Source organism: Copadichromis virginalis, linkage group LG18 (assembly GCF_057382275.1).
Source record: "Copadichromis virginalis isolate Kocher_CV1m ecotype Utaka linkage group LG18, C_Virginalis_male_GT1.1, whole genome shotgun sequence".
Lineage (NCBI taxonomy): Eukaryota > Metazoa > Chordata > Actinopteri > Cichliformes > Cichlidae > Copadichromis > Copadichromis virginalis.
The window spans coordinates 17,418,483-17,438,758 of NC_140635.1; the positions used below are offsets into that span (position 1 = coordinate 17,418,483).

The window sequence follows — 20,276 nt, forward strand, 5'->3', positions numbered from 1 at the left end:
CTGCTTTAATCTAAAATACCTCTGCGCTAATACCTTTAGATCACATTTTCAACATCCATTCAGTACTTCAAAACGTCCTGGAAAAGGAGAGCAAGTCAAATAAAAACAGACCAAATGAATCGAGGAAAATCTAAAAGGAAAAAAACAACAACAACAAACAAACAAAAAAAGAACAACAACTTGGCACCTCTAGTCCTTGAGTCCTCATTTATGGCAAAAGGCAGCGTGATGTCATGTAAGGAAAAGGTTGTGTCCTTTAGGTGGCTGGGTAACAGTTCCAAAAGTGACTCGACTGTACAGCATGTTTTTTGTTTTTTTGTGTGGCGTGTCTGAATGAGAGCACGGGGTAGTGAGTAGAGGGTGGGGCAGGGCAAAAAAGGGGGTGGATGGGGCATTTCCACAAGAGTCCCTACAGTTTGTCTCATGCTGTGATATTAGACGGTCTACTCTGAGTGCGCTCAAACACTTGAGTGGACTCGACTTTAGGTTGCATTTGACGCAAAGTCCTACGTTTTCCACACGTTCTACGCATTACCCGAAATGCAATAGGGCACTGAGGGTAAAGCAGCAACAAGCTGAAAGTCCTCAACCAATAATTTCCTCTCTATCAGGACTGGCAAAGCAGGGGGACTCTTTTTTTTTTTTCTTTCTTTTTTTAACCATCATGCTCTTCTAATTCGGAAGGAGTTGGAAAGCCCTTTTTGTTGAAGAAAGGTTGGAAACAGAAGCACAAATCTGCAAATATTAAAAAACAGTGTCAAATGAATATTGTTTGTGTTGTTGTTGGAGTTTTGTTTCACACGAGAAACAAGTTCAGGGACTGAAATACAGAATGGAGAAACACTGAATGGCGGACATTAATAAATGGGTCGAATGAATGATGGAATTAAGTATAAAAATGCTGTAATATTCATTTATATTCCTCAATAGTGTGCTTTTCAACACGAAAAGGGGACAGACAACCTGAAGACCTCAGGAAACCACAGACAGACTACAAAACACATTGTTTAGTTATTGACTATGGAAGCACTAGGAAAGAATAACGTGTACTGTGCTGACACCTAGTGGCCAATGACAGTTATGGTGGAAACTGGCTTGAAATGATTGTGGTTTGGTGATTTGTGAGGGTGGTGAAAAGACGGAGTGATAAGATCTTCTGATGTAAAGCTTTGAGTTTTATTTACTTACTTTAAAAAAAATCTAAATGTATTAATGCAAAGCACTGATCTATTTCAAGGGGCTTTTTCTTTTTACGTAAACCATATCTGGTATATTTGGAGCAGTATTATCTAAGTAAACTGCACAATGCAAAGGATTTTTCTTCATTTTTAAGAGTCCCAATGCCAGTGCCATGATTGTTACATGTGTTACTATTATCTCAGATTTATAACAGGACCGGACCTCGTATGTAGTGACTAAAGAGAGTCTATTGTTGATCTGCCAGAGCTCGTCTATCGATGACATTAAGGCATTTTTCTGGAGACCTTCTCTTGAGGCCTTCTGAGATCTGCTTTACAATCTACTCACCTACTTTCGAGATTGTGCCTGGCAACCTGCGATCTACCAGCAGAACTTTTTGTGAACTTGTAACACAGATACCAATTTCTTTTTTAAGACGTGCAAAGCTAGGAAAGGAACATCCTCGGCATTGTTGTGTTGATGAAATATTTTCTCTTTCTGCTGTTTTTCGTAAAATGGCAAGGAGGTTTTTGCAAAGCAAGTCTTCCTCTCCTGAGCCCATTGCTCTCTTCGAGTGTCACTGAAGAAATGTCGACATCGCCCCGTCAACTTTCCGTCCCTTCCTCCTCCTCCTCCTCCCTCCCCCTCCCTCCTCCCTCCCTCGGCTCGCTGCTCCTCAGAAGGTCATGAGCTGAAACTCCCGCTCGGCTTGCCACTCTGGCACCCACACTGGGTAGGTGGCGTGCTTCGGCATCTCCATGACGCGGACTGGGAGAGGCTCATTTCTCTGGTGGACATGGTTAGTCACTACCTAGCGGGGGGGAAGGGAGACAACAAGGGGAGCTAGCACACAGCCTGTACTGCTCGGTGGCCACAAAACCTGCGGCTCCCCAGCAGCTGGGGCAACAAGATGAAGGCGGTAGGACAAATAGAGGAGGGGAAGGGATAGATCGGGGAGGGTTAGAGAAGGAGTTGGTTAGAAAGAGAGGAGAGAGGAAATAGGAATGAGATGGGAAACAGGTGACAGCAAGAGGTGAGAGGGAGGTAGATTGGTGAAAGAAAGGGGATATGACTGGGAGGGAGAGGGAAAGGGGTAATCTCACATAGCCTGATCTGTCTCATAAAGCTCAAAAAGTTCTGCAGAGAAAAAATTTAAAACTTGGATACAAAGATGGCATGTGAATGAGACACTGGTTTCGCAGGGGAATTTGTTTTTCCCCAACCAGGGAACTTTAGAGAATAGTTTGTACTGATTTTAAAGCTTGCTGATTTGTACTTTTTTTGCAGACCTCCCTGAGCTTAAGGAGGCCCAGGTCCGGCTAAGCGAGTTTAGGAAAGGCTTAGCAGCAAAGAAGAAGGCTGGGAAGAGAAAAGGGGGAGAAGGGGAACAGGCTGGGTAGAAAAACATGGCAGAGGCTACAAGTAAAAGACAAGCTTAGGACAGCTAAGGAAATTAGAGTGGTTAGTGCACATATACGCTATCGGTTAGGGCAAAGGGCAAATGTGACAGGACATGGGGTAAAGAGCAGGCAGACAGGGGTGTCGGGATACTGGTGTGGTAGTTAATCTTAGCGATCGAAATCAAATGTAAAATGGGGACTCAGCAAGTTGATTAGTGGCCAGTTAGAGCACTTTCTGTCTGAAGCAGGGGTGCTAAGGGTGCCAGCATGCATTATTAGCAGCGTGTAAACGGGCCACAGGTTGGCTGGGATTTTAAAGTTTAGCTTGATCGGGGCAGGAGAAGTGGCATTGGCGGTTTTGTCGCTGCCGTCTCTCCCCCAAAAGGGAAGTCACTGCAAAGAAAGGATCTAGCAAAAATAAGAGGGGTAGGGGGAGGGAGGTCAAAGATTTAGACAGCGCAGAGGGCCCAGTTTGTTATGGGTGAGATGAGGAACTTAATTCATGTGCACTCACTACATCCAATTAGAAAAGAAAAAGGACATGAAAAGAGTTAATGTTTTTCTTCCACAGTGTTTATCTTTGATATTTGCTTTAAGGTTTCATTTTATTTCTTTATTTTTTTTTATTTTTTGGTGCATTTCAGGGATTTAATGAGATTTATTTTGTCTTTTTCTCCTTTGCCCATTGTGCTGTGTGAACAAGACACTGTCTTTGCCTGCATTGAAGGCAGGAGAGGTGGCTTTTTTTATGCATTTTGAGCTACCTGTCTCCCTCTGGTGGAAAAAGTGCGCTCGGCAACATGCCTCCTAGTAGTGTGAGTGGGTGTTGCTTTGCATCAGCTGTCGCATACTTACTGTGAAAATGTTGGAGCGGCGCTTTGACTGCTTGCGGATGGGCGTGGGCGTGTTGGAGGCAGCGATGGTCTCAATGCGCATCTCCCGCTGACTTATGCTGGGGGTGGAGGGAACGGAGGAGGAGTAGTCGCTGAATGCACCCCCACCATTGGCCGCCTGGGGAGCGAGAGGGATTAACACGAACCGACAGAATCAGAGGAAAAGTGGGAGGAAAGAAGAGGAGAGAGGATAGTAAAAAGAAAAAAGGAAAAGAAAAAACAACAACAGGGGAGACAGAACCAGGTCAATTTAGGAAAAATATGATGTGGACAAAATTACCCACTCACTAACAATACAACCAATCACCATGAGAAGAATTACATAAACTGGAGATTTTTTACATATTCACGTGGAGGATTTAAGTGTGGGCTGTGAATATCTGGATCTTACCTGGTTAATGTGAACAGAGGGGATCGATGCAGCGGGGACTGATGAGTGGCTGGGAGAGTTTGGGAGTGATTTGCATGGACCAATAGAGAGCTGCTGCTTTTTCCTCATGGCCACAACCTTCTGGGCAACTGGAGGCAAACACACAGCAAGATACGGTCAACTAGTCCGGTCAGCCAACCTTGGGAGAGTTTTTAGGGATTTAGTGGGTTACACTTTGAGAATGTGAAACCCAGGATCACGTGTGATGATGCAGAGTAGCTCGGTTGCTGAGCAACAGTGGGAAACCTCAACGAATTCCTAGACAGAGAATTCCCGTTCTTCAACTTCAGGTTTAACAGGTGGTCTCTGCGACAGTCCAGAATAAATATGCCATTTAAGCCAAAAAATATAATGTTCATGGGAGTAAAAACAGAAATAAAATGAATTTTTATTATGTTTAACATTTATGGAGTTTAGGTTTTAGTAAAACACTTTAAGTTTTAGGGACATAACAGAACCAAAAGCCTCTTTCTGGACCCATAGCGCTCCCTTTTGAGCTTTTGTGTCAGCTGTTTCTGACACAAAAGTTTTTGTTTTAGTTCAGTGGTTTTACTTCAGATGTCTGTTATGGTCACTGAACAAAACTGAGTGCCATCGAGGGAATGCGTCGGCTGATAGGTTGGTTACAATATTTACAACCAATCAGCACACGTCAGCGGCATCCTTGTGTTTTACAGACAAAAACTGACAAATAAAACTGACTGTTTTTATTTCGATTCAGACATCAAATCAAACACAAAAATATTATATTTATTAAAATTGAAGAACACTTTGGGGTTTTAGCTCAGTTCACTCACTATGAATCTCCTGAGACTCGAGCTCTTGTCTGAGATGCTTTTTTAAATTTCTCCCAGTTATTTAAGTAGTTGGACCTGATAAGTACAAAAACCAACTTCCTCTTTGAACAGGAAGCTGTTACTTCATTATAGATCCTCTTGTTATTAAACAAAAAAAAAAGAGTATGTCCTCATATTGGCACAATGGGTATCTTTTACAGCATAACACAATAAAGTCATTGCTCAACAAAGTGCGAAAGTAAAAGGTGCAGAAAAGACTAGATCTAATCTCCCAATATGAGTGCACAGGGTCTAAAAGAGATTCAGGAGTGCCCAAATAGACTGTCCAAAACAGTACAATAAGATTAACAGGAATTGGCTCTGGCAAGCTACCAGTCTTAGACATGACTGTAAGAATGTGTTTCAGGTATAAACCAGCTACAGAATTATAAAAAGTTAGAGAAACAGTTCCACTTTGGGATATGCTAGTAGCAGACATAATTTTCTATTAGTTATAGTAAATAGCAGATTGATGCGTTTACTTGCATAGCTTTCTTTCAAAAGCTATTAAAGGTCGCATGTATGTAAAATTCTCCACTCTTTCTTGACAGCATTAGAGCAAGAGATAGAAGAAAAACTACATCAGGCATCTCACCTTGTGACTGCTGTAGATTTGGACTACAGCATCACAACATTCAGTCTTAATGCAATTCAAATGCCAAAAAAAGTCTTTGTAGAGCGCTAAAAGCAATGAAAGAAAACTAGCACTCCCAACTACGCACATTATCTAGACCTCCTCGGGCCATTTGTTTTCCAGGCAGGTAATAAGGAACATACTGCTTATGCATGTCTCCTGGGACAATAAGGTTACCAAGAAAAGTAATCATACAAAATGACTTGCTTTAATTTTTTTCTGTCATTCATGGAGCTCTATAGTGTGATGTTAGCCAAATGGAACTATTGTGTCACAGCCTGATTGGCTATGCTGGTGGTGGCGTAAACCGTTAATTTGCTGCACACGCGACTGGGTTGAGCGCGAGGCGTCGAAGGAGGGAGGTGATGTTCGGGGCTGCGTGACGTGAATTAGCATTGAGGGAAGGGGAGATGATCTGAAGTCGTGCTGACAGCTGGGACCATAACGCCCGGCTGCCTGCTGCAGCATGGCAAATACAGAAAGAGGGTGCGAGTGATACTGGGCGACTTCTCCAGACAGCCAGCGCTCCCTTCATCTCTTTTAATTATTTCAAATTGAGCTTCAGGAAGCAATTAAGGCAGGGGGGGGGAAGACAACGTGCCTGCGCATCAACAGTCAGTTAAATGCAAAGTGAACACAGCGTTACATATTCAGATGTTTTCTGAAGGGATGACAGCCTTTCAAAGGAGCTGCCGCCCGAGGGGAAAATGTGCCAGAGTTGAAGCAGCCGAGTTTCCAAATAACAGTTTCATGACTCCAATTATGGATTCGGGGAAAAACTCAAGAGTTTCCAGAAAGTTGAAAAAGAGACAATATACAAGATGGTGCTTTTCCGCCATTTATGCCGAACTGAATGAAGTCCACATTTACATGCGAGCCTTGATCATGAATCTAACTTCCACAATGACTAATTGCAGTACTGACAATCATATGTTACTGAATGTGAAATATTATAGTACTTTGCATGTAGCCTGAGGTAAAGAGAAACAGAGAAACAACTGTCATTATGGAAATTTCGACACAAATTCTTCTCGTCTTTACAAAGTTACACGGGAAAGCAAGGAAAATGTTGATCCAAGTTTATTGAGTTGATCCAACATTTTCCCATGTGAGGGAGCGGCATCACACAGTGGAGGCTGTGCATCAGGGGGAAACTGGCTGACATTGGCAGACTGGCAGCTGGACCTTCCAGGCTATAAAAATGTGCTTATTCCCTCAAACCTCCTGTTCCCTTCATTTTTTTTGCACCTTTCAGCACCTCCACAGCAAACAGGACACTAATAACTAACACTAATAATGCCGACTTGTGAGTTTCAGCTTTATTAAGTTACATTGGTTTTGAGAAAAACTCTTCTGTGAATGCCCTCCCTGCCAGTTTGAGCCAGTTCCAGAGGGTGTAATATAAGGGTTACACTAATTACTAGGCTCATAGTTTTGCAAATACAAGTTATACCAAATTGGACCGTGTTTCCTAAAATTGGAAGGAGGTGACAAGATTGCATATCTTAGTCGGATTCACACAAAATCCGGTATTTGAAAAACTGCAATTTAAATGTTTCTTCAAGAAACTGTCAAGAAATCCTAAGTGGAAGTCTGAGAGTGGAATTGAAATGAGGCTAATTTAAATGTTTTGCCTGCAATGGAACCTGGGAATAAGGCAATTTAGATGAAGGTCATTACAAACAGCAAAAATGTAAAATGCCTATCCAAAGTTTGCAACATTGTTCCTAAGCATATATCCTTACATTTGAAGAACTAGTTTATTCTAAAATTAGCAAATGCTGACAAGTGTTTGCTCTTTCGACTGACTGAAGTGTTGCAGGATAAACAACCTACTAAGTATATCGAACTAAAAGTGGGCTGTAAAATAAAACGTCATTACATTCAAGCTACGCTTTACACCTTCCTGTTTAACCTATCTGCACTTTTAAAACACCCGCTCTCACCGTCCTGGAAGACTCTCTCCACATTCAGGCCGTAGGTGGAGCAGGTCTCGTAGTACGTGCAGCGCTTCAGGTCATTTGACAACTTTCTGGCCCGTGAGTCATCAATCACTCTGGGGTTGGCAGCACTGATTGCATCTAGCAGAAGAGAGCAATAAAAAAAAAAGATGTGGATCAAACATTTAATTCCATGAATGAAGCTGGCAATACCCAGTGTCAACAGCTTTCACCAAAAACCCCCACAGAGAAGTCCCGAATATATACTCGGAATCTGAAAGACGCCTACATATTTCCATATTTCCAAAACTGATGGGTACTGATGTGCAACAGCGTGCTTTGCTGGTGTGTTTTAATGATGTGTGGACAGCAACAGAGGTCCGTTTTGCACAAAAACAAATCGGCACTCAAACCACAAAAACTGTTTTGGTCTTCTCCTGACTTTTGTTGACATTAAGATATAAATTCAATATACCTCACTTATTAAAGAATAGCATATAACAGCTATAGTTTCATTATGTAAGAGGCAATAAAGAACATTTGTATATACATATCAGATGCAGGGCAAGCACCTTGTGTTCCAACGAGGACCATGGGGACCTCTGCTGTGTTCCTGTAGCTGGAAAGGCGCAAGAAGTAATTGTAGACCGTCTGGAAACTGATCTCATCCTCCAGGCTGAAAACGAAAACCACTGCATCCACCCAGGCAGCAAACTGAGGGCAGAGCAGAGGTAATGTGTTAAAGAAAAAAGCTACCACAAGAACATTTGCACAAATTAACGTTTGCATTATTATCGCTGATGCACTGACCACAAAAATATACTATTTTTTTTATTTTAAAAGGGATAATGGGAGACAGGGATGGAAACCATTATTTGTTTTAGCTTTTATGAATACATTTTACCTTATAATAGGTTGCAGCACTTTTACTGTTATTGTACTTCATGTATATCTACACAAGGGGGCAGTGTAGCAACAATCTTAGGACACTGAAACATGTTTTTAGGCAAGATACCAGACCAAGGTGAACAGACTGAATGAATAATGATTACTACTGAATGCGTATCTGCTTTCTTTATCCCCACAGCTACCATAATACAGGAAAATGTGTATTTTCTGTGTCATCTCTATATATGTCAGAATTTCTGGATAGTTTATGATCCAACAGGGAGCAGAGCGAATCAATCTGATTCAACATCCACAGCAGGAAATAGGCTAAGCTGACTCCACAGTACTAGTAACGGTGACAATCAAGTGACAAACTATTCTCCTGTAATGCCCTCTTCTTTATTCAGCTTTTACGTTTGCCCAGACCCCCACAGGGACTGAATGGCAAATCGAGCTTCCAAACCACAACTGTGCTCAGCCTCCTGCGAGTGGGAACATAATGGAGGCCTTTAATTATGCCAGTAATTATACAGGCAGCTGACAACTGAGCTGCACTCATTTCTATTCCCTAATCTCGCCGAGCGTAATGCAAGCGTAAATCGGAGCTTTGCCAAGCCAGGCATCACTAGCCGCTAAAACAACTGCAGGGTAAATACACCGGAAACACTGAACCCTGTGAATGAAGCCACAAGCAAGTTTGTCTATATTCTCCGGGGCTGGTGGTTTTGATACTTGGGCCTTTAATTGAATCCGATTATTACATTTGAATCTTTTTAAATCCCTCATCAAATCTATGTAAGCTTAGCAACAGAAAATATTAATAACATTGCAGTTAGAAGAAAGACTCACGTGAGAGAGTTTATTTACTTTAAGGGTGCAAAGTAACTGAGTACATATTACTCAGTGTATAAAAAGATGTTGTGACTAGCCAACTTGGGGCCAATAAGTATAACCTGTGAACATAAAAAGTCAATTAATTTGTTTCCTTATCACCAGGCAAATGGGTCCTGTTTCATATAAAGCCTTCTACCTGCTAAATGTGCCCCTGTGTGTTTGTTGCTAACACTGCTAAACTGGTGTTTAGTGCTGGGCTGTTTAGTATACACTGGGCTTATCACAGATTCTGCTTAAAACAGCTGCCTGCTGCAGCTGGAAACCATGCTGGTGAGAATGGGAAGAGTGAATCCTAATGTCTAAGAAGTGGGCAGTAGAACCAACGTTAAATCTGTGAGTTTGTAATTATGGGTGACCACAAAGCATGTATTAACTTTGTAACGCCAAGTGTATCACATCTGACACGTGTTTTTTAGACCTTTACATCAGTGTGATTTTTTTCTAACCCTAACCCCTTTTATATGTTGTTATTGGTTTAAGACAGGAGTGTCAAACAGAAATCTGGGGGCCAGAATCAGCCCGGTGAACACTTCAATCCCGTCCATTAGATGACTTTTGGAAGATGTTAAGTACATATGAAGTACAAATGTTAAGGAGGACATAAAGTTTGGACTTTTTATTATTCTGTTGTATTATTATTATTTAAAAATTAGTTAGATGGGTTAGCCAGAAGTTGGCCATCTCTGTGTGCAAATGTGGCATATCAGGGCACTTTAAGAAAGTCATCAAATTTCAAGCTAAAAAAATGACCTTTATGGTATTTTTACTGCTGTCAAATGGAAAAAAAACATAAATAAGGGTTAACTTTACTTTTTTTCTTATCTCACTAAAATTTAAGGAATCTATATTTGTTCTTTGTCCATGTCATCAAACACTATGTTTCAAGCTTGTGTTGCTGGAAGCCCGACTTTGTACAGTAAGGAGTGTGACGACCCCTGCCCCTTGTTTTCCCAACCCTTCCTTCATGTGTTCGAGAGCTTACGGCCGCTAGGCGACAAAAAGGTACCGTAGATGTCGTCACATTCCTCTGTGACCTCATGAGGAAGTCATCAGTTCAGATAAGTTTATAAGTAAAGCTCCGCCAGCTTTGAATGAGTCAAGCTCTTTGGACGTGTTCATTGGCCGGACATTACGTCATGAAACAACAGTTTTTCAGTTACAAAAACAGGTGTCCCATGAGTGCCAATTAGCCAATCACTGACATGGGCTGTAGTCAAGCTTTGTGCCACAACAGCGATATTAAATTTAAACGGCCAGTGCATGTTTGTTGTTGGCACCCCTGAGGCACAGCAGTTAAACGAAGGAACAGGCTAAACTCACGGTTTATGCAGCTGTATAACAGTGTGGTGCCATTAGCATGCATCAAGGTGGACTTGAAATTAGGTTACATTCATGGGGTGGGGAGGGGGGGGGGCACGTTAGTCTCTCATGATTGGTTATGGGAAACTGAATCCTCCCATCTATGGAAATCGGTCTGAGTAGAGCCTTGTAGGAGTGAAGGTGGAAACAGGGTGTAACAAGGAGATTTGTCAGATATCATGCTTTGCTGACACAAACAGTGCCAGTGATCACAGGCACTCCCATAATTAAGTGGATTTACTTATTCTACTTCAAGTATAAATAATAAAGTAGCATGACAATGTTCTTCTTACTTCTCTACTACATTTCTAACATCGTGCTTTACAAAGGAAAGCATTTTGATCATGATGATTGTTTGCCAGTGGTGCTATTTTCCTTTTGCAAATGTACTCTTGGGGAAAGCTGGGGAAACCTGCAGTCAGCTAAGACTGAAGAAGTCACGCGGATGAGCGATGAAATGTTTCTCCCACCGAAAATGCTACGTCCAGATGAACAGAATAAACTTTTTGGGGTTTCCTTACCTGGATGATTGATCAAGACATTGATGCTTCAGCTTCATAGTTTCTTAGACTGGATAAAGTATATAAATTGGAGACAGCCAATGTCACAAAGTCCTGCAGTAGCTCAAAATTGGGCCCTCCGTTGTTCACAAATAATCGAAGATAAGATTTTGATGGCTGCACTGTCATAACACGTGTCACAACATCACATTTTCTCCTAAAAATTAACCATAACTCTTCAGATTTCGCATACTAATAAGATAATTAGGCGTTGTTTCTTTGACCACAAAAATCATCTCGACTTGGCTTTTGCATCGATCCGTTGTTGCTTTTGTTAGAACACCCACAGAGTTCTGTCTGCTCCAAACAGTCCTGTAGAGAAGTAATGGTCTGTCTCTAAGCAGGCTCTGTCAGCTTGACAGTTTCTACCCAGCAGCTTTTGATTAAAGAGACCTTTTTAAGGATCCTACCTGCAATTCTGGAGGCCCCCCTTCATCTCTGATCAGAAGTAAGTAGCTCTGTCCATCCACCACAATTTCTTTCTTGAAACGTCCACCTAAAGGAAGAGATGTTTATTCCAAGAGTTTACTCCACAGCCAGTCAATTAATCAAAGTGTAAATTGTCTGTTAGAACGTAAACCAACCACCAGGGGGTTGTCAAAAAAAAGGAAAGACAGCAGACACATTTCACACCCACTGATAATTTAAAAAAGAAGAAGAAGAAGAAAGCAATTGAAATGTATGGCTCTTAAAAGTTTGTTGATATGCATCTGAATTTAAGTGCAGCTTCTCAATTTAGACCTGCTGAACACGGTGTTGCCTGGATCACATGCTGACAGGAAACCAGGTCTCTCTGGAGCCAATTATGTGGGCGAGAAATTGCCATTTAGCGTGTCAAATGCACAGCTGCTGAGGGAACCAGTTCAGCGCCACTATCACTGCACTTCCATGAGTCACGAAAAGGCCCGACTTTTGCTTCACAAACACTCTCCGGCTAATTGTAATAAATGATATCTTAAGACAAATAGACTTCATTTTAGAAAAGATGATAAAAGGATGGAAAGGAAGCAATGGGAGATAAACATCAGAATCCAGTAAATGTGTCGTGACTCCGAAACTGTTCTGCTTTAAGTCACATCCCAGAAAAATTGGTGGAAAGTTAAGAACGTAGCATCCATACTGCCTTGAGTTTCTCTCCCCTTTTCTTCATTTCTTTTGTAGCCCAAATAGATTTTCCTTGCCGTTAGCAAAGCTGGCTGCAGATAAAGACTACACCAATGGGAGAACCACGCTGTAAATTAGATTTTGCATATCATTTGAATGGTTCTCGATCCTGTGGAGATTAAAAACATTGAAATGAGAAAGTTGTGAGGCTAGAGATGTCCCTGGGAGTGAAAATGATGTCTCATGAATACAAAAAAATATGCCAAAAGCCGTTTCAAAAACTGAATAAGGCACACATTTAAAAAGGTCTACGAATGATCGTGAAATGTATCCCCCCCCCCCGAAAAAAAAGGAAAATTATGTTGAAGGCAGCAGATGTGTGCACTCCTGGAACGACTGAGTAAGAACAAGTTGGAAATCGTGTTGTTAAACCAGCCCACAGAACTAAAGATCACACATCAGAGGAGCTGTAAGTGGGCGGGGCCCCAGATTTTTTCTTTTTAATAGTCGGACACTATTCCTGTGTCAGCGTGCACTTGAGCCACACTTCCACGCTTTTAAGTCGATTTTAGCCCGCTCTGCAAATCGGGGATTCTCCCAGCCTTTTGCACGGGCTCTCAAAGCCTGCTGGATGCTGGTTGCATAACATGCAGAGAGAGAGAGAGATTCATAAACCACCAGTCAGCTTTTTATTTATTTATATTTTTCTACTGAAGTCAAAGCGCTTTGCAGATTCCGACAAAGCACTGAGAAACTATGCATCTGTATGTGTGAATGCTGATTGCATCAGAGCAAACCAAAGATTTATCAGAGAAAAGGGTTTGCATGGAAGCTGGCAACATGTTCGTACTCCAGAACGGATTATGGAGGAGACTCTCAGAAACCAGTATCTGTAATGAAAGCATACGGCTCTGGAGAAAACATGGATGGAAATTCAAAGCAAACATCTCAGTTACATAATCATCCAGAATGTCGTCGTCTCTATTTAGAGCCTGAATAAGCCAATGCTGTGAATAAATGAGGCAGACTACCTCACTCTCTCTTCCTGGCGTGATGAAGACTAATTATGAATAATGTGAATTTGTGCTCAACGTCTCATAAAGGAGAAAAAAAAACAGGCGAGTGATAACATTGCACACACAGCCTACAGAGAGACGGTGAGTTGGTAGGCATGGTTAACACGCAGTAAGCATACTCTGCTTACACGGAGGCTTAGACCTTGACACAGAGCCACAATCCAACGGAGCTCCATCCGGCGTTGCCATAGTAACACACCCCAGTACCTTTTTTCAGATATCATAGCAAAAGCCCAGGAACAAAACAGTGAAGAAACAGCCACGGATGAACCTTCCCTCTGCTGGGTGAAGCTTCTCTGCAATGTTAATAGTCAGTCTGGAGTGAAGCCAGTGTTGAAGCGCAAGAAACAATGAGGTGCCCGGTGTTCGCCAGACAGGTACGTCGTATCAGAGCAACGATATGAAGGGACACGGACATATATGAGCCGATACATTTCCCTGATTAAAGCAACAAGGGTCGATCTGGGGTTTTTTTCCTCCCCCAGCATTTCAGCCATTGATTTCTCAAGGACTAATTAAGCTATGAGGATTTTTTTTCCTTCTCCCATGGTGCAGCAAAATGCCAGAAACTAATTATGCGCTTCATGTCTCATCCTCACTATAATTACACTAAAATGAAACACTGCAAACCCCTCAAAGATCATCAGTTAACTCTGGGTTTGCCAACATCTTGCTGGAATTTGTAGAGGACGCAGTCTTCAGGCCAGAGGGGGGCATTCTTGGTTTATGTGTGTGTGTGTATGTATGTATGTATGTATGTATGTATGTATGTATGTATGTATGTATGTATGTGTATATATATATATATATATATATATATATATATATATATATATATATATATATAGCTTTAAATGTGTAAAAAGCACCTGAGTGTGACAAAAACCTTCATTTCAGGGGCAGGGATAGCTCAGGGGCAGGGATAGCTCAGTAGGTAAAGTGGTCGCCCCATGATCGGAAGGTCGGCGGTTCGAATCCACTTAACGGCTACCCTGAGGTACCCCTGAGCAAGGTACCGTCCCTACACACTGCTCCCCGGGCGCCTGCTTAGTGGGCTGCCCACTGCTTCACTGAGTGAATGGGTCAAATGCAGAGAAAAACAAGTAATTTCCCCATGGGGATCAATAAAGTATCCATTATTATTTACAGTGCCACTTTTACTTGCATGTTTTAGTAATGAGCTTCAAATTACTAGAAATGTTACATTTTGTCATTTTCCCTCCATTTTCAGTGAAGGGAGAAATAGAACTGAGCCAGTTATCAATCTCGCCATTTGGAAGCTTAACAAAATCCAAAACAAAACAGTTTAATGGAAGTTAATTATAAAAATACGCACAGAAGCGGCAAAAAAAACAAAAAACAGTGCTGTTCTTCATTATTTAAATATCCTATTACACTCTTCCAAATATGGTCACCCAACCGTCCCATCCTAACAGAAAGCTGACAAAACCAGCTTTTCACACATCGTCAACAATGTAATACATATGACAGGCTGCGGCAGCTGAGGCGCTGAGGTCAAAAGAGCCACGGTAAACATGCTGCATTTAATCTGCAATGCTCTGATCTTTGTGCTGGGCATCATGTTTGTAATCCACCTCCTGACCCACGCTTTCTTCAGCAGGCTCTTACCTTCAGGCGATTCCTCTTGCACATATGTCCCTGTCAAATATCGATGAACCAAGGCAGACTTCCCGCTGGACAGGTTTCCCACAATCCCCTGCAAGTCCAAGAGCAAAAAGCTATGAGATGATGTACAGGTTCAAGTGACCTGACAGAGAAAAAGAAAAAAAATCCTACCACAAAGGCACTGAAATTGCATAAGTCGTGCTGTTTTGAGTTTTATTTTTTTTATATTTTCTTTCCAAAAAACTGAAGCTTCAACCTCAATCATAAAGGCTTTGCAAGTTTTCAGCCCAGTGTGTGCAAATTGTGTGTGGCAAAAAGGAAAACACTGCATCAAGGTCAATAATATCAGAAATAAAACCATCTCCACATCTTATTTAATTCCTAATCTTTAGTTATGCTGCTAAGTCTTAAATCCTAGCTGTATGAGTCACTAAAGTTTTAGAGATTATTCTTTCTACAGAGACATACCATCAGAACTCAACTGAAAAATCAAAGACTGACGTTCTGGGCATTTTTATTGCGCATATATTTCAATGTGTGTGCATTTAAGAACATAAGTAAAAAAGAAGTGCTGCATTTAAGGCATCTTTGAAAAGACTAACTCTTTTTTTTTTTTTACCAGTATGCAAGTTTCTTATTCAAAAAATGAAAAATGTAGTTTTGTGGGTGTGATTTTTCTATTATTATTATTTTTTACTCTTAAAATTGGTCAAGGTGTAATTATTTGAAAAAGTAATGAAACTTTCACACTAAACCTAAAGGTGACTCCATTTTTTAGCTTCTCTGCTAAGTAGATTTTTATTACACACTGGCCTGAAGTGAAAACAAGTGTTGGCTAGGTGGAAGAAAATCAAATTAAAAACTTTAGAACGTAGTAGGCAGTAAAAGAAACTCCATATGGTTTGTGTTCAAGGGGGTAAAGGTCCCTTTCGTAGGGCATGTGAGTTTGAAATATTGTCCAAGTGCCTCTGATTTACACCCGACTTTGGTTGTAGTCTGTCCTGTTCTACCTCTCCCTGCCGTCTAGACCAGACCAAACTGCAGTGCCTTCGGGGTGATGCATGGCTGAGGGTGGGCTGACGATGCCAGCATGTCTGGGAAGAACAAAGACTGCAACATGCCTCATCTCCTCCCTCTCCAGCTCCTCCTCTACCCACCATCGCCTTCTCCTTCCACAGATCATTAGTGGGTGTTAAAGCAGGTATGGTTCTAATTATAGGGAAGTTTGAGGCACAAGAGAAAAGGTGTGTTCAAGGTCTTTTCCTAGTCTAGCTTCTTTATAACTGAAGTATATATATCATGAGGTACCCAGAAGAATAAGCTATGAATAAATTCAAAGTTAGCAAAAAGTTGTGGTGCTGTAAAAGCTGTGAGTCAAAAAAAAGGCTTTGAATGTGCCACAGAACCAGCATTCTCCTGCTGTTTAACTGCTGGGCTTTGTGGCCCGCTGGTATATAGGATTTATGATCTCGAAATGCTGTATCAGCATTATGCTACTACAGAACCTTCACTCTTCTTTGTAGACGTTTAGCTCTGATGTGAGATGATCAAAAGATGACAATAAAACAGGATTTAACCACAGTCAAGTCACCAGCACGAAATCAACAGTACCAGAGTACAGCTCACTGTTGCGGCAGAAAAAAATTAGAGGTTTTCTCACATGGTTTTAATCGTTTTAATTCATCTACAGGAATTGTTTTGACCCCTATTACTGTGGTATCAAAGAGGAAGAAAGCAAAACCTGCTTTTTTCCCCCCTATCGTTTTTAAAAGCTTCTGAGAGTTGTAACCAACTTCCTTTCAGCACGACCTTGTCGCTGCACGGTAACTCTGTGAAAGTTTTGAAAAGAATGATTACTATTTTTGCGACACTTAATTTAGTCTTACCGGGTCCATTTAACAAACCCCCGCATGGAAGCTGCCAATTAACACCTTAGAAACATAAAAAGCAACAGACGCATTTAAAAGTGTTTGAAGCCAATAAAGGAAGTTTGTCTTTGTGCTTGCTGTGAATCCCCCCATTGAAGTTTCCCCTTCTTCGAGGTGCCACAACAATGAATTCCCCTAACACTGAAAATATCATATCCACTGGGAGAACGGCAGACCGGAGCCTTTCAAGGCTGCTAGTCTTTATGTGGGTATGGCATTAAATCATGTGAGGATGTTAGTAGTGCATTTGGCAGAGGTTGTGCGTGTGCTGCACTGGCGGGTGGGAGCGGACCCAGGATGTGTCACCGGCCTAGCCCAAAACTGTCACTCATCCTGTGTCCTGCTGCAAAACCACCCTGTATCGCCATGCCAACGCATCTCATTAAAAATCACCCACTATGTGCCAGGGAAAAAGTCCAGCCAATTTCTCAAATGTTCCCTCTCATGTGAAATGCAAAACTAGTATTACATGGAGAGAACATGCTTTCCCACTGACATTTAAATCTGTTAGTAAGATGAAACCTCTGAGGGCAAATTAACACCAGGATTGTCAAAAACAACAAAAAAAAGTTACTCACCACTTTCAGCTCCGGCACTGATCGACTCAATGTCCATTCCTGGCTGTTGACAAAAGAGTCTAAAAAGAAAAAGACAAATGAAGACGTAAATGACAAAAGCAAAAAGTACTAAGCGATAATATGCGTTCTGTTCTATTTGACCCCCAGCTATAATATGGCACCGACAGCTTTTGCTAGCGGCTGAATTTAAAGAGTCTGCAATAAGTTTTATGCTGAATGCTACACCAGTCACATCAAGCATTTCGACTTACACAGCAGTCAATTACAGTAAAACATTTTTAAAGGAATTGTGGGGTTGTTGCCCTTTTTTAAAAAAAGATTTCCTGCACACATGTTAACCAGAACCACTGAATCAAAGTTTTGTGGCAGATAGATAGAGCCAACTTTAGTGAAAAAGTTGTGTAGTTATGAATATATAGCCATTTGGCCTGTCGTGTTCTAATGTTTGTCCTTTTATTTTTACCTTTTTCCTATTTTCCCTCATTGTTCTTTTATCTTTCTTTAATTTCCCCCCTTCTTCTCTTTACCACTTCAACCCCTCCCTGCTTGTCAGCTTTGGCATTGCTAAATTACACATATCCTATGTGAATAATAATACAAATATATGAATTATTAAAACATTATTTATAGAGTTTAGGCAAACCAAATTTGTATGGCAAACAGTGAATTCAGATCATAATTATGATAATAAATGCTGTTGGACAAGACAGGTAAAAAAAAAACTTTAAAAAAGTAGAATTTTTAAATAAGTAAAAAGAAAAAGATACAGTCATGCTGTGTTCTTGACTGGTGACCAATAGGACAGCCTCACATATGTCTGATTATGCATGTGCAACATGTGCACAGCAGCACAGGCTAATAGTTGCTCACAGCCATTACTGAGCTCTGAGGAAGACACAAAGTTGGCCAAAGTAAACCATGGAGGAACCGCCATGAAATGTTAAACCTAATGAGACACTTAAATCACCCTCACCCAGCTGAACATGGACATTTTAAAGAGGCTAATAAAGGAAGAGTGGCTAAAGCTAAAGCTATCCAGAGCTCAGTATCTACAGACTCGGTATGAGCAAGGGCTCAAAGCAGGAACAAAAGAAAAAAAATTGTTTAGCCAAGTAAAAAAAAAAAAAAAAAAGAGCAAAGGTTCCACGTGCTGCTATCTGATGAAGTTATAAACATAATCATTATATTATTTATGTAACTTGCATTTGTGTTGATATATAAATCTGATAAACCTGCTTTTGTTTGGTAGGGTAAAATATGTCAAGTAAAGGCAAATGTATAGAAACCCATTTTAGCTAATTATCTGTAGCTTTATTCTCAGTTCTTTCAGTGAGAGTCTATCATGTCCAGTTTGTGGGAAATTAAGAAACGTAATAATTTATTTTAGTGTAAAAATATCCCACATAGAAAAAAAAAGTTGATTTTTTTGTATAAGCTGTCCCTTATAGAGCTTAGAAAACTGGAATAAGCAAAAATAAAATTAAATAAATAACTAAATGAATAAATCAGTAGATAAATAAATAAATAAGAAATAAAAATCAGCCAAGAAAATTACAATCAGTGCATCTCATATTTCTGTGATAATAATTTGCATAAAGTAGGATTTTTTTTATAATCCTCCAGAAACATATCTGCATATGAATGAGCTGAATTCGAACCTTCTGGTGATTTCTAGTGCTGGAAGCTTTCTGGTTTCAGTCTATAGTCCGCTCCTAGTTCAAATTCAATCGACCAATCAAATCCAAGCAGGCCTTAGCTGCATACAGGTCCCCTCAAAAGTGGAACCCCGTTTACTGAAATGCAATCTTAAATTCATCAGCTAACATCTGAAGACGAATTAACTTTTTAAAAAGTTTATCTCCATTTGTAAACATCACAAAATACCTTGGACCAGGTATCTGCTGGTTACAACGGATACCTGGAAAAACTGTTCCCTGCATTCAGAGTATAAGGAATCTTAAGGTGCCAGTTTTTCAGGCTTAGTTCAATGATAGAAGCACTTTGATTAAAGCAACTTAAACCAAAAACTAACGGCGATATTAGATGAAGCCCCAAGAGCCACTACCCTGCTTGTCAGCTAATGTCAGCTGGCTCCAGCCGCCAGATTCTGATTTGAATAAGTGGTTAAGAAAATGCATGGATGGATGGATCGATCCCCACGATTTTCAATCTGTCCGACTCTTCTGTTTCCTCTAGATTTGTTTATTTGTACACAACACAAGTGTGAAGAAGTAGTTAATGCAGTCTGTGAAGGCCATTTCAATGTACAGCCCAATCTTAGGAGGGGATTTTGCTAATCTGTTTTAAAAGGCAGTTATTATCAGGCTTGATTCAGCATGGTAGGTTTACCAGTGACATTTGGAGACATTGACTAGATAATAGAGCTCTGAAAAAGGGCAGAACACTATAAAGTACAATGTGAACCCTCAGAACTAAAAACACAAATGACAGCTCCACAAGCTGTGCCCATTTCCCACAGAGATGGAGTACAGCTATGTGTCATAACATCTATTAGAACAAAGACCACCTTCCTGTTTTGGATCAAGGCTTTCTTGCCATCTGAACCTCCCAAATAAGATACCATCTCTAATACAGGAGCCTACATGCCGCCTTGCACAGGTAACCCCCTCCACATCTCTAAACCATAACAATTAAACTACTCGCACACCATCATTACACAGCTATGGCGGTTTTTCTTTTTGCTGCAGGCGATGCCAATATGAAAAGACACAAAGCATAAACAGTAAGGACCCCAGTGTCATTATAGGACATGTTTCAGGGTTTTTTTTCCAAAATATGCTAAAAGCATAAATGACTCATAGACGGGGAGACATGAGCCAAAAATTCCCCTTGACTTGTCCATTAAAAAAACCCCCACAAAAACAAAAATCAGTTAAAATCTTGACTTTTTCTCCAATCCATTTACAAAGAGCGTCACTCTGCTGTGGATG

The 20,276-nt window shown here is 40.8% G+C and overlaps 1 protein-coding gene and 1 long non-coding RNA gene across 2 annotated transcripts in view; one reads left to right on the plus strand and one right to left on the minus strand.

Moving 5' to 3' along the window:
• agap3 (ArfGAP with GTPase domain, ankyrin repeat and PH domain 3) overlaps positions 1-20,276 on the minus strand; it is a 73,079-nt gene that overhangs the window by 46,606 nt on the left and 6,197 nt on the right. Inside the window, exons 2-8 of the mRNA XM_085439988.1 lie at positions 17,326-17,384; positions 14,823-14,910; positions 11,424-11,509; positions 7,885-8,026; positions 7,319-7,453; positions 3,864-3,991; positions 3,435-3,590 (exon numbers count right to left, since the gene is read on the minus strand). Of these exons, the coding sequence (XP_085296114.1) occupies positions 3,435-3,590; positions 3,864-3,991; positions 7,319-7,453; positions 7,885-8,026; positions 11,424-11,509; positions 14,823-14,910; positions 17,326-17,384 (794 nt within the window). The remainder of the gene's footprint in view (positions 1-3,434; positions 3,591-3,863; positions 3,992-7,318; positions 7,454-7,884; positions 8,027-11,423; positions 11,510-14,822; positions 14,911-17,325; positions 17,385-20,276) is intronic.
• The window catches only part of LOC146687613 (uncharacterized), a 37,059-nt gene continuing 30,189 nt past the window's right edge, over positions 13,407-20,276 (plus strand). Inside the window, exons 1-2 of the long non-coding RNA XR_014916561.1 lie at positions 13,407-13,570; positions 15,847-16,020. This is a non-coding gene — a long non-coding RNA (uncharacterized LOC146687613). The remainder of the gene's footprint in view (positions 13,571-15,846; positions 16,021-20,276) is intronic.